This window comes from Camelus dromedarius, chromosome 13, assembly GCF_036321535.1.
Source record: "Camelus dromedarius isolate mCamDro1 chromosome 13, mCamDro1.pat, whole genome shotgun sequence".
NCBI lineage: Eukaryota > Metazoa > Chordata > Mammalia > Artiodactyla > Camelidae > Camelus > Camelus dromedarius.
Window position 1 is genome coordinate 8,864,748 of NC_087448.1, and position 14,390 is coordinate 8,879,137.

The 14,390-nt window shown below is 39.5% G+C and overlaps 1 protein-coding gene and 1 pseudogene across 3 annotated transcripts in view; one reads left to right on the forward strand and one right to left on the reverse strand.

Moving 5' to 3' along the window:
* PCCA (propionyl-CoA carboxylase subunit alpha) overlaps window positions 1–14,390 on the reverse strand; it is a 331,849-nt gene that overhangs the window by 45,375 nt on the left and 272,084 nt on the right. For all 3 annotated transcript variants that reach the window (XM_031466271.2, XM_010986054.3, XM_031466270.2), the window contains exon 21: window positions 13,171–13,224. In XM_031466271.2, coding sequence (XP_031322131.2) covers window positions 13,171–13,224 — 54 coding nt within the window. The remainder of the gene's footprint in view (window positions 1–13,170; window positions 13,225–14,390) is intronic.
* Window positions 13,342–14,241, forward strand: LOC135322720 (large ribosomal subunit protein uL29m-like; annotated as a pseudogene).

Genomic DNA, 14,390 nt, shown 5'->3' on the forward strand with positions numbered 1-14,390 from the left:
AAGGTAACAGGGATTTCCTATATACTCCCTCCCCCTGCACATATAATCTCCCCCATTATCAACACGTAGATTACTTTTTGTGGATCGACAGTAGGGATGTACATAATTGAAGTAATAATTACAGAATCCACTATGAAATTCAAGAAGCGAAGCAAGAGCTCTACATTTGTGGAAAGAGACTTAACACCACGAAATGAAATGGCTCTTAGCTTTAAAAAGGGACAATAAAGTGACAAACATTAGAATCCAAAGGTCTCATCCTCTTCCTTATTCAACTTCCCTGCCCCACCCAACAGGGTACTCTGACAACTGGCCCCCACGTCCTCCAGCTTTGCTATGAGGAGCTACCAGAGGTGATTTTTATGGACATAGCAGTATTTCCTTACCATACTGTATATACCAGCTGGTTGCCATTGAATACTCATTTGTGACTCACACTTCTGTCCTATTGAAATTGGTCCATTCCCCCAGCACCTAGAACATTGTTTGACACATAACATGCACCCAACAAATACTTGTTGAGTGAGTGAATGAATGAATGAATGAGGAAATGGATTACAAATTTCCACGGCTATGCAAAGTAACAGTGGAACATAGACAAGGACGCTTTCCTCTGAGCTTCTGCTCATTTTGAACTAATGACTCGGAAAGATGCTTAATATGTTTTCCCTTCTACACAATATTAGGGCTAATTAAATACAGTGTCAGTTATTACAGTCCTTACAAACACATGTAGGTGGTCTACAGAACAGGATTAATACCTAAATGACTACAGAATTAAAGCACTGGTATTTAAAGCTTTGACAAGTATTTTCACTATCTGAGTTTCCAAAGCAAAACATCAGTTCACAGGCACAAAAGGGGGACTAACCAGGAATGTGCAAAAAATATTAGCTGGTTTAAATCTCAAAATGTTACAAGATGCCTATTAAAAAATTATTCAAACAGCATTAATGTTCTCTTCTATGCTGATTATTCTTTTTCCCTCTCTTTATGTAATGACCTTCCTGCACAGTATGTGCTACCATTAAAAAAAAAAAAAAGCCTAGAGAAATAAAAGGGACCGCTTGCATAAAATAAAAAACATTTTATTTGAGGAAGGAAGAGATAACAATGTCACAGAAAATATATAATAATTAAAATGTATTGCATTGTTGTTTTGGTAGGGTTAAGTTTGTTTTAATAAACAAAACAACTAATACATAGTTTTGGCTACTTTTACATTTATTATGAGTTCTAGGGAAAAGAAGAAATCCCACATGGAAAATATTTAAAAATGATTCCTGTCCTCACACCTACCAGGTGGCTAGAATCAAGAAGACATCAGATTAAAAAAATTTTTTTTAATTTAAAAATTTTTTTTTAGTTTTTAAAAATTAAAAGACAGACATTAATTAGACTCATTGTGGTGATCATCTAACAAGACACAAATACTGAATCATTACATTGTGCATCTGAAATTAGCATCATGTTATATGTCAGTTATACCTCAAAAAAAAAAAAATAAGGATGTAGAGAAATTAAATCACCCATTTACTGCTGAGAGGAATGTAAAATGATGTGGCTGCTTTGGAAAAGTCTGGCAGTTCCTCACAACGCTAAACAGAGAATTGCTATGTGACCCAGGAACCCCACTCACAGGTATATACTCAAGAGAAATGAAAATACACCACACAAAAACGTATATAAAGGAATGCTCATAGCAGCAGTATTTATAATACTTTAAAGACAGAAACAACTCAGATGTCCACACTGAAGGACAAACTGTGGTATGTCCATAAAATGGAAAATTATTTGGCAAAAAAAAAAAAGTACTGATACTACAACATGGATGAACCTTTGAAAACATTCTAAGTAAAAGAAGCCAGTCACAAAAGACCACACATCTACGGTTTTGTTTATATGAAATGTCCAGAAGAGGCACATATACAGGGACAGAGAGCTGCCAGGGGCTGGCAGGGTTGAAGGAAAATGGGGAGTGACTACTAATGGGTTTGGGGCTTCTCTCTGGGATGATGCAAATGCTCTAAAACTGACTGTGCCCAGCTCTGTGAATAGATTAAAAAATGCTTAATTGTACTCTTGGAACAATGGGTGAATTGTGCAGAATGGGAATTATATCTCAATAAAACTTTTTAAAAAGACTTTAGAGGCAGCCATTTGAAAATTCTCTATAAATCAAAGACCTGTATTCTGACCAGAAGCAAAAGGTAAAAATGCACACACACTAGAGAAAACAGTAAACATGCAAAATATCTACAAAAACCACCACAAAAATAGCAATGCTGCAAAAAGTGTAAGGAAACTGCTTCTAAGTGCTAACACTTAGAATTAAGTAGTAAGCAGGATGTTGACTATTCCAGTCAAAAATAACTACTTTTTACATATGTAAAAGAAAAATGGGAGTATTTAACTCGGAAATTCCACTTAAGAGGCAAATTAACTTACTTGCATTTGAAGCTGAAGAACAAAAGAAGTTTAATTTCTAACATTTTTGACCGATTTTAGAGAGATATTTATTAAATATTTACTAAAATGCTTTTGCTTGAAACACTATTGGCTCCAGAAAGAAAACAAATATGAGCAATTCGATTCTATACCTTCTGTTCAATAAAACTCGCTTCTCCGCGGCAGGTGGCAGACGGAACTCCACCCGGGGGGTTAATCAAAATTCCCTTAGAATAATTGAAAAGCATCTGCATTTTTTCCCCAGAAACCACAAAAAAGTCACAGTGAGCAGGACATATAATCCTGATTATTAGCTCTGAGCCTGTAGCAGCAAAATGTGCTGCCCCCTGAAATTAAGTGACAGGAGCATTGTGTGATGAGCCACTGACGTCTGCCCAAATGAGACTCAAGGAAATTAAAAAAAAAAAAAAAAAAGACAATGGTAATAAGTTGCATGTATGATGTTTTGCTACTGTTGCGAAGCACACTGTGCACATGGTGACAAATGTAATCATTCTCAGAGCAGGATGGTGCCAGGAAAGACCTTGGAGGTCACTGACCTCGACCTTTCATTTTACAACAAAGAAAACTGAGGTTTAGGAAGGTCATACAACCACTTTAAAGCATTACTGGGGCTAGAAATGAGGACTTTCAGGGCAACTCCCATACATTTTTTTTTCCCTGTCTGAGTATATTTACTATGGAGGGTGTTGCCTAAGAAATGGAAGATTCTTAGGAAATTCTGAAAGCCATCCTTGTAAAACTCCACACAAAAGTGCTATGCTAATCACCTAGGAAAGTATAAGACCAGAGAGATTGGGGACACTCAAAATTTCAACCCAAGGGATCTGCATGTCAGCCTAAGGGAAGCAGAACTAGTTCTATATAGTATGGGTCTGTGATGAGAGTTTGGGTAGCTGCAGCCTGCTTGACTGCATGAGTCCTTTCTGCAGGAAGATGGTAGTACAGGAAAGGGAAAAGGCAAGGAGGTGGACCCCGAAGAGTGGTCTTGCTGAAGGTTACTAGAGATGTGCCAGGTTTCCACACAGCACAGGTGCACTAGCCTCCCTCTGCCCTCGTTATCACATAACCCAGACGAGTTCTGAAATTACGCTAACTAGCTTCCTACTTATTCCTGTACTGCCATTCGGTTAGCGTTCTAGAGGGCAGACCTAAAGATACGGCCACTGGGAGAAATCTTCCTCACCTCAAATTAATATACACACATTCCGATTTAGACATCAGTCTTTGTGAGTTTAGTTACTGGACACCAGTTCCCTCGGATCTGACTGTTTCCAGGTTCCCTGTGTATTAATCATAGTTTCTGAAATTTTCTGTATCTTGTAGTGTTTTTATGTTAGGGGCCTGAGACACCTAAGGGAACCTGCCCCCCGCCCCAGGACTTGGGAGCACGCCTCTCACAGGCAACTAGGCATCAAACTCACACACCAAGTCATCGTCTCCCTGCCCTCCGTCGTCTCAGGGACAGACACCAGGCAACTAGAGACCATCCCTAGAGCCCAACCCACCAACACCGTTCTGACCAGCCAGTCCTAAACTGTTGACCCTGCCTGAGTTGGCCTTTCTGCAGGAACCCAATAAAGGCTCCTGCCCACGCTTTCCCCTCACTCCTTTTGGCCTCCCGACCAAGACTGGTGCTTTCTCAGTGGCCCTGTGTGGCACGGGGTGTCCCCTTCTCTTGGGAAATATAGGTAATATGTCCTTTCAGTAGCATTAGCCTCCCTCTGTGCTGGCACAGTCACCTCCATAAATTAAAATCACGCAGGGACATTTTGGAAACCCCTGCCAAAGGAAGTCCACACAGGAGGGAGCACTGAGGGCCAGGACCCAGACTGCACGGTGAGAGGGACACTGAGGGGAGAGGGGGCCAATGAGAGGTGAGGCCACAAAGCTCCTGCCGGGGCACCCACTACTCTCACCTCCTCACAAGCTCGCCTTCCAACCCCGAGAGCTGCCATTTGGAAGATACAGGCTTTGTTGAAAGCTCAGACATGCTGGCTGCACACATGGAGCACACAGCATGTATTTATGTAGGTTTATTTTCAACAAATTGATAAATTCATACAACAATATCTAATTGATCTTTTAGTCTAAGTGGCTGTGGCATTAATAGGAATGATCCAACAAGAAAACTCTACTGATGGGCAAGCTTGAACTGTAAAAAGTTTGGTCTTTTGGAAAAGAAATGTAGATACAATCAAGAATATAAAAAACCAGTATCAAAGTCCTTTGGATCATAACTGCAGACACTGATCAGGAGAAAACATAATTTATAGGACTGATTGGTCAACATTTTGTGAAAACAAAAATGCACACATAGAAAGTCGTCAATATGAGGACAAAATAGTAAAACAATATATATGACATGCACGTGCCTGGGGCCCAGTTCTTCCTCTAATACAATCAAGATGCCCGCAGTTCTCTCAGTTTACAAGTTAAGGCCACGTAAGATAAACCAGAATGAACGGCGTAGACTGCTTACCCAGGGACACACGGGAGTAAGTCTGCAGAGTGTCAGAGAGCTTTGTGAAGGGTTGGGGAGACGTTCATGTGCCTTTGCATAATTATCATCTAGACAAGGACTCACAAATTCGGCACTACTGACATTTTAAGTCAGATAATTCTTCTGTAAGGGGCTCTCTTGTTTACTGTAGGATGTTCAGGAGCCTCCTTGGTTGGTGATACTTGCAATAAATTTAAGGAAATTTACCCATTAGATTCCACTAGCAGCCCACCACTTGCAACAACCAAAATGTCTCCAGAATTGCTGAAGGTCCCCCAGGGAGCAAAATCACCTGGGTTGAGAATCACTGGTTTAGACCTGCATTTCTGCAAAACATTGCCAGGCACCTATATTTCAGAAACTACCTGCATGATTCCTAAAATCCTCCACGGGGGCTCAAAGTCTGGTTGAACAAAGTAGTGGAGGGTAGAGAAACAGAGGTTCAATACTTAGATAAGAATGATGAATCTTCCGCAATACACTAACGTGTAAGCTGCACCCTCACCGCCTTAAATATCAGCTGAGTTTTCTTACATTCTAATTAAGAGGAGAGGCTTTACATCAAATATATATCAAACTGCAATTTTAATCTATTTTTATTATCTACAGTAATTACTTGATAAATATTACTACTTCTAAAAAAGGACCCCCTTCCCCCCCGGTATGAAAGTAATTCACGTGCGGAAGCAGAGGACGCAGACCTTCAGCACTCTAGCCCGTAAAGCGACCAGGCTCCAAGCTCTGACACAGAAGAGTAGGGTCAGTCCCCCCACCTCCTCACCACCAGGTCGTCAGGAGTGATACGGAAGCACGAAGGGCCCCAAGAAGACCTAAATCTCAACCACGCAGGTGCTGGTGTGAAGGAGGCCAAGGTTTGTGCTCAGATCCAGGGCTGAGTCCTGGGCTACCCTTACTGTATGAGCCATTGAGACAAATCACTGATCTGTAAGTTTAGAGCAGAGGCATTGCCTCAGCTGTAACGGGGGTTGGGGGGGGATCCACCGATAATCTCAGTGCTTGCGGGGATTAAACGAGGTTGACGAGCCTGAAGCAGGAGGCACACTTTGGGTGCTCAGGGCCACTCGTGTTTTAAAGGCTGCTTTATTGAGCAGCTGAAAAAGGAAAGAGGTGGTCCAAGCTCTAGGACACAGTGGACTCCAAGGGAGACTGTTAGAACTTAGGCACTAATTGTTTCCCTACACTTAACATTAGGCAGGGGTTCCATTTCAAACAAGGGCACTTGGCAGTTTCACGTGTCCCCTGATGCTTGGTAAGTACCTAGGTAATTAACACTGATGCCTCAGTAATTACCTTAGCTGTCCCCTACAATCTTGAGAATTTATACCATACAAAACATGCTGGCTTGGGAAAGCTACCTCTCAGAATACATACCTGAGCTACTAATGACTACTGGACTCTCCCAGAGCTTGCCAGGCATCCTGCCATGTACTTCCCACGCACCGGGGGAAAGTGCCACAAAACACTCAAGAGCTGGGCAATCAGATGCTGGCTGGCAAAGAACGGAAAAGGATCTCTTCGCAGACGCCATCGTGAGGTGGCGCATGTAACGTGCTCTACCTGCTGCGTCTCACCAGGACCACGACAGGACTTGCAAAGTGGGGGCCGTTCAAGAGCAGTGGCTTCCGAGCCAGGGTAGGAACTACACAGTCTCACTGTGTACTCAGGGCGTGAGGGTCTCTGGTAAACAATAACAGGATGGCTATTCCAATGGTTAAAAGGACCCAAATGCAATTATACAAACTAGAGCTTGGCCTACCTCTCAGGAATGGCTGTCCACAGCTGGTTTATGACCCGGGAAGACTAAGAAAGAGTAACCCTTACACACTCCCACACAGCCAGTAGCTAAGCATGTTCCTAAAGCAAGTCAAACACCAGGCTAGCTCATGCTGGTTGTCGTTTTCTCTGCACAAGTCATCAGAGCAGGTCAGGATGTATACGAGAACTTGCAAGCTTTAGGCCACTGAGAAATACTCTATTTGTTCTAAAGAGTTCATCTATAGAACATTATATTTGTTAGTGAAATGGGAAAGAAAACTCTGAAACCCCAACTATTAAATTTCGTCTAGGCCAGTGGTTCTCAAGGGGCGATTTTGCCCCCTCCCCACCATTAGGGCCATTTGGCAACGTCTGGAGACAATTTTGGTTAAGTGACTTGTTCAAGTTCACAAAGCTAGTAAGTGGGAGATAGGAGATTCTAACCCAAGAAATCAAGCTTTATTTAGTATACCTCTCCCTATTCCCCACCCCAGAATTCACTAACAGCTTGGTAGTTTACAGAAATTTCTTGTGAACATGTAACTGAGTAACTGGAAATATTTTAAACTGACAACATTTCCAAGGGTGTCATGTGTGTTATTTTTACAATTAACCCTAAGGTGCTATATGGCTTGTCTATCTTAGAAACTGAATGGAATCAAATAAGCATTCTGAAACCCTAAAGCATCACACAAATGTAAGGCATTATGTTATCCATTAACATTTATTTTATTTTGAGGATCTCTGGCAGATGGCAGCAGGATTTTGAGATACTTTGAAATAATTAGAGACACCCTAGGATACTGTGAAATCATGATTGAGGTTGCACAAAATTGGCTTCCAATAGCCACATGTAATAGAAATGATTTGGACAATAGATAATAATGTCATTTTAAATGATTATATTAGAGATTCTAGAAGCCTCCCCTTTGGAGATGAGCATTTCCCAGGGTCCTTTCTGGGCCTGTCCTCCCTCTCTGCACGGTCGCCTCGTGCATCTCACCTACTGCAGGCTTCACATACCACCTCTTCATATTAACAAAGCACCAACTGATGTGCTCACCCTTCATCATTTTCCCGACCTTTCCTTTACATCACAGATGCCCCTCTGGCATTTCAAACTTAAAATGGTCAAAACCCCAACTCATTATCCATCCCACCTTTCCTCTCATTTAATTCTTCTCTTCCTCCTGCTTGGCTCTCATAATCAATTATCACATCTAGAAACCTCAGAATCACCTTCAATTCTGCCTAATACATAAAACTGGACTCTGGGTCCACGAGAGGAGGCTCTCAAATGTACCTCTTCTTTATTTGCCCACTCCCTCAAGCTCTCTTTAAAATCAAGACAAAACAATACACCTCAGGTGATACTGAGACTCTCTTCTTTCAAATCCTTCAAAATCTAGGGAATAGAGTCCACTCTCCTTAGCCTGGCCCTGCAACACCACGCTCCTGACATTCTAGGTTATCTCCCACACAAACCTCGCTGCCTGCCTGCCACCCTCACTAGTCAGCCTGCTCTTCCTCAAGCACACAGACAATCTCAAGCCTCTGCACCTTTGTTTGTTTTATTCCCTTTGCTTTCTCCACCATCATCACAGAGTACAGTTTCTGAACAGGCTGTCTCAGGGCCTTTGCAGATGCTGTTCCCTTCTATCTGAAACGCCTTTCCCTGCTTACAAACTCTATTCATCCTTAAAGTCTAAGCATGAGTCAAACGTATTCACTGGAGAGCTTTTCACAATCCCTCCATTTCCTTTTTCCAAGCCCCAGAGTATGTGTACTTCATACAAATCTCTATTATCACTCTTTTCACATTAATATTTCTATATCCTTAGATGACAGTAGGTCACTGCTGGCAGAGATGTCTTTTTCCTCTGAATTGCCAGAACTCAGTGTCTATCACATAATAGATGATCAATCAATGTGAGATGACTGACTACCATTACTACCAACAAACGCTCAGTTTTATGTATACTTACTGAAAAAAAAAAAAGGAATGTCTGATCTTAATCAAAGAGCTATGCCCTATGGGCTATACTTTATCTACTGTTACAAACAGTTTTGGTATCAGAAGAGAAAAGGTAAAGCTAACAGATGTATACTTTTCTCCGTCAGCACATCAGCCTCTGCTTCGCTCATCTCAGCACTTCCCGTTGACTCACGATACCGGTTTGTCTGTGTTTACCTGCAGCCGGTGTGTTATTTAAGGGCAGAGACCAAGTCACATTCACCTGGCACACTTCTTAGCACGTAGTGGAGCAGGCAGTCCATGGTTTCTTTTAAATTTTTGTTCAAAATGCATCACACAATGGGATATTGATAACTGCACTTTCAAATTATATTCAACATGCCAATTTCAAAAGACTAGAAAGTAAACTTAAAATTCTAAAGGTTTATGCTTAGGTTGGTTACATGATACACAGAACACATTACCACAAAAATGATATTCAAGATTAAGACTGCATTTAGAGCTTATTTCATAAAATCTTACTTTCCTCACATTTTGGCTGAAATTTTGAATATTGGGGAGAAACGCAGGAATGAGATGCTATAGATTTACTTTTTTTCTTAGCATTATAAAATGTATCAAAAGAACAGAGAGGCTTCATCAACCCTCCACAACATGTCCAGCCTGTGGCCACGACCTGCTTTATGGCTGGACAGAAAAGGCGTCAGGAATAAGGAAAGCTTGACCCAGGAGGAATGGAGCCCTCAGTGTACAGGAAGAAAGTGGCCACTGATGAGGGCTCTGAGGTTCTGTGCCAGACACTTCCCAGCTCCCCCTCTTTTCCCCATTCAAAGAAACTGGGACCAGTGCATCTTGGGTTAGGCAGGGCAAGTCCCAGGGGTAATTCGGTTAGGTGTCCTATTAAGGGGTGAGCACACATGGAAAGGCTAAGCCAGCAGGACCCAGGGTGGCTGCGAAGGCAGGCTGGGACGTGAGACTAGCATGCAAGAAACCCAATAAGCCGTCTTGTCACTCCTGAAACCCCACTGATACAGAGAAAGAGATGGGACAGAGAAGGGAGAAAAAGGCAAATGAAGATTAGCGACAAGTCAGACATGTAAATATAGGGACTGTTCATGGATTTATAAGGTATGGAAGACCACAGAAGTTCTCTGGATGTTTATTTTTGGCAGACAATAATAACCAAAAATGCATGGCATAATTTACTTCTCAAAAGGGTACTGGTAAAGAAAAGCAATAACAAACCTGGTTCTTTTCATTTTCCAATTATTTGGATTTTAAACAAATGGGAGTTTATTCTATTAAAAGTTCAATATCCATAAGTGCGTTCTCAGAAGAAGCAGAACTTTTGATGGTGGTTATATATCTAGAAATATGAATGATGCAGATTTTGGGTCCTATGATATCAGATGACAAGACAGAGCCAAAGCTTCAGCTCTTGCTAATTAAACGAATCAATTAAGAGACTACAGTTGCAACTGTGTAGCTGCTGTTCTATAGTAGCAGTAACAACCCCACGGGGAGGTCTTTTACTGCATTAAAATGCTGTCCTCCACAACTCCATCTGATATTATTAGAAACAGTTATTTGTGTCTTGCTGTCATATTAGTAGCAAAGGCAAATTATGGAAATATGCAGACCAGAATGGTCCCAGTATGAGAACAGGTTGGGTTTTCAGCCTCCAAGGGAACAATTGCTGAAATTCCAAAGTTCCCTCAAGTTCTTTAATGGAACTGATAAATCTATCAGCACAGCATCCATTTGGAAACTAGGTAAGGGTCACATATTTACATACTTTCCTGCTAAGCTGATACAATTCAACTAGATGAATTATCATATTAAGTTTACCCTCCTGAGTTAAACTGATGGAGTTCAAAATTGTTTTCGATGGTTGTCGTTAATCGCTGTTACTTCGTAAATGCTTACTTTGAAATCTAATTGTGCTAGTGTACCAAGGGTCATATTAATACCATTCTTAATGGTAAATCTTTGTAAAACATGTTTATTTTACTGATATTATCACTCAAGCTTTCAAGGCTAATAAGAAATAAAGTATATTTATTATCAATAAAAACTTAATTTAAAATGTACAATTTGAGGTTTAAATTAGCTTTAAGAACTTCAGCATGATTTGGTTTCATTAAGATCTCTGGCTAAGCTTCAAAGACATATAATTTGATACTTCCTCAAGAGTCCTTGGGTAAATGCCAACAGCATGGCTATGAAGAAGCTACTCAGTGCAGTCTACACTTCTTTTCTCTTTTGGGTAACATGCATTGTTTTCACAAGAAAAATAAATCGGTATTATTGAGATATGTTTGTCTCAATATTACAGTGCTTTAAAAATACTGGTACTTTAAAAATTAAATATAAACAATGATTGCAATACAAAAATTTGGAATAAAATGGTAACTTCTGCATTCTTAAGGTAGTGACAAAATATGCATCCTTACCATGAAGCCCAGTTTAAGTAAGGAATTCTCGTTATGTAAAACACTGGACCTCTTTCATTTCTTTGTGAGCTTATACTATCTGATATACACAAATTCACAGCTTCACCAAAAACATGTAAACAAAATACACAAACAAAATGTAATAAAAATATAATCTAAGTAAATATGGGCAAAGGACCTAAATAGACATTTTTCCAAAGAAAATGTAAGACAGCCAGCAGCTACATGAAAAGGTGTTCAACATCACTAATCATCAGGGACACACAAATCAAAACCACAAGGAGATATCACCTCACACCTGTCAGAATGGCCATCAAAAAGAACGCAAGTAACAAATGTTGGCGAGTATGGGGAAGCCTCGTACGCTGTTGGTGGGAATGGAAATTGGTACTGCCACTATGGAAAACAGCATGGAGGTTTCCCAAAAGACTAAAACTAGAACTATCATATGGCTAAGCAATTCCACTCTTGGGTATGAAGAAAAAATCCACTAATTAAAAAACATACATGCACCCCAATGTTCATAGCAGCATTATTTACAACTGTAAAGATATGGAAGCAACCTAAGTATCCATGAATAGATGAATAGAAAAAGAAGATGTGGTGTATACACACACACACACACATATACATACACGTACACAGTGGAATACTTCTCAGCCATAAAAAAGAATAACATTTTGCCATTTCCAGCAACATGAATGGACCTGAAGGCCATTACACTAAGTGAAATAAGTCAGAGAAAGACAAATACTGTATGATATCACTTATATGTGGAATCTAAACAATACAATAAACTAGTGAGTAAAACAAAAAAAAGCAGACTCACAGATAAAGAGAACAAACTAGTGGTTATCAATGGGGAGAGGGAGTGGGGATGAGCAATATAGGGGTAGGAATAAAGAGTTATGGGATTATACGAAATAATCTGTGTCAAACTTTTGGAAACTGTAAAGCACTCTATTATAGAATTTTTAAAAAATTTTTTGGTGAGGGAGGTAATTAGCTTTATTTGTACGTATGTATGTATGTATGTGTTTATTTATTTATAATGGAGGTACTGGGGATTGAACCTAGGACCTTGTACATGCTAAGCACACACTCTATCACTGAGCTATACCCTCCCTATCAAGCACTATTGAATTTAAACAATCATTCATTTAATTAAAGTGGTCATTCTAATAGACAATGAGTGGTGTTCTAAAGAGCTAAGAAACAATTGGCAACATGTATACTAAGCTATAAAATTATTCATGGTTTTGACTCTATTTAGGAGGAAACGTATCTCATATATTTTTGAAAATATCTTATACATGTTTAAAAATAATTCAAACTATCAAAAAAGCAAAACACATGAAGTTGTTCATTAAAACACCATTTGTAATGGAAAAAAATTAGAAGTAACTTAAATACCTAATGGTTGGGAGTCATGGATAAGTAAAATATATCATATCTACTCACCAGAATGCTAAATATAGTTCCATTAAAATGATGCTTATAAATATGCATATAAGTATAATTATGGGAAATGATTAATAGGATCTTAGGTGAAAAAAATCAAGACACAAAATTTTGATTCAATTTCATTAGAAATGTGGATTCAAAAGGACCTACTAGAACATGCTGGAAGGAAAACTGAGAAAAAAACCCCAACCCCCCCAACCCCACAGACCACTAAGGTCACTATTTTCAAAAGCATTTTATATAAAATAGTCTTATTTTTATTCAAAATGGGAGAAAAAGCACTTAAAATACTCAATAAACTGCAAATAATTTTTAAAGCTATTTTCTCTCTAATAAGAAACAGCTAAAATTATTCTATCATGGAAACTTTCCCCACACAGTAAAGATCCCATTTCTTATACAAAGATATCTCATTTAATAGAAAAATAAAACCGTGGTGAAGTCAAGTTCAAACCATGGGGTAAAACTAGTTAACTTTTTCTCTCTGTAAATTAAGAGAATATACAAAATAATAATTCTTTCATACTTACCACTGTACCAAGAAACTGAATGCTCATGTTGCCACCAGCTTCTCGAGAAAGACACTGGGGGAAAAAAGACATAAAAAGAATTTTCACCACATAAACACATGTACATGAATGTTCATAGCAGCATTATTCCTAATAGCCAAAAACCCCACATGTCCATCAATTGATAAAGGGATGAACAAAATATGGTATATTCATACAGTGGAATATTATTTGGCCATAAAAAGGAATGGAATACTGATATATGCTACAACAGGAGTCAGTCACAAAGGACAACATATTAAATGATTCCATTTAACATGAAATGTCCAGAACAGGCAAATCCATAGAGACAGGAAGTAGACTGGTGCAGTTTGGCTGTTCTCTGCAGAAGACTCTCAGCTCCCCAGAAGGCTTCCAGGTCATCAGTAACTCCTCAGGCCCCAGCTAGCACAGACTGCAGTTTTTTCTTAGACTGTTGCTTAAGAATACACCAAAGGTCACATCTTTTCATCAGCATAGATTACTTTATATCACTTTGTCAAGGAAAGGATGAGAAGAATTTTTGATGAGCCAAAGAAAAGGGGGAAGAAAAACTGAAACTTGGAGCTTCATGGACCTGTCAGCAATTAAAGAACCTAAGTAATGGAGGGATACATAAACTCTGGTGTGTCCTACCAAAAAAAATAAAAAAACACATGCTCCTAACTATAGAATGGAAGGCTAAGTGACAGAGACTGCCAATGCCAAGTCCAGAACAGTTAGGAAAAGGACTAGCTAGATTCCATGGACACATTAAAGTTGTCCAGGAAAAAGAAGATGCCCTAAGGCTCCTTCAGACCACTCAAGAAAAAGCCAGACCTGGTGCTTGGATAAAAGACATCTTTGGAAGAATCATCAGGCATGAGTTCGAGACAGCCTCTGTCTTGGCACATAAGGAACAGCTACAATAGGAAATGACCCTTTGTAGCGCCCTATGTGGAACATTTTGTCAGACTGAGACTTGAAAAGCAAGCCTGCACTGAGCATGGAAGAAAAGTGTCGAGTAAAATTTCTTCAAAAAGTTCCCACATCTTTCTGAAGCCTAGAAGTTAAAGCCTTGTCTAGTATGTCTAAGCTCTTAATTTACCATTTTGTTTTTCTTAGATAACAGTTTATATACAAAAGTAAATATATGTTGAGGTTTATAACAAATTTGTGCTTTCAGTCAAATAATAATTTACTTATCAATTAGCCTAAGTGTT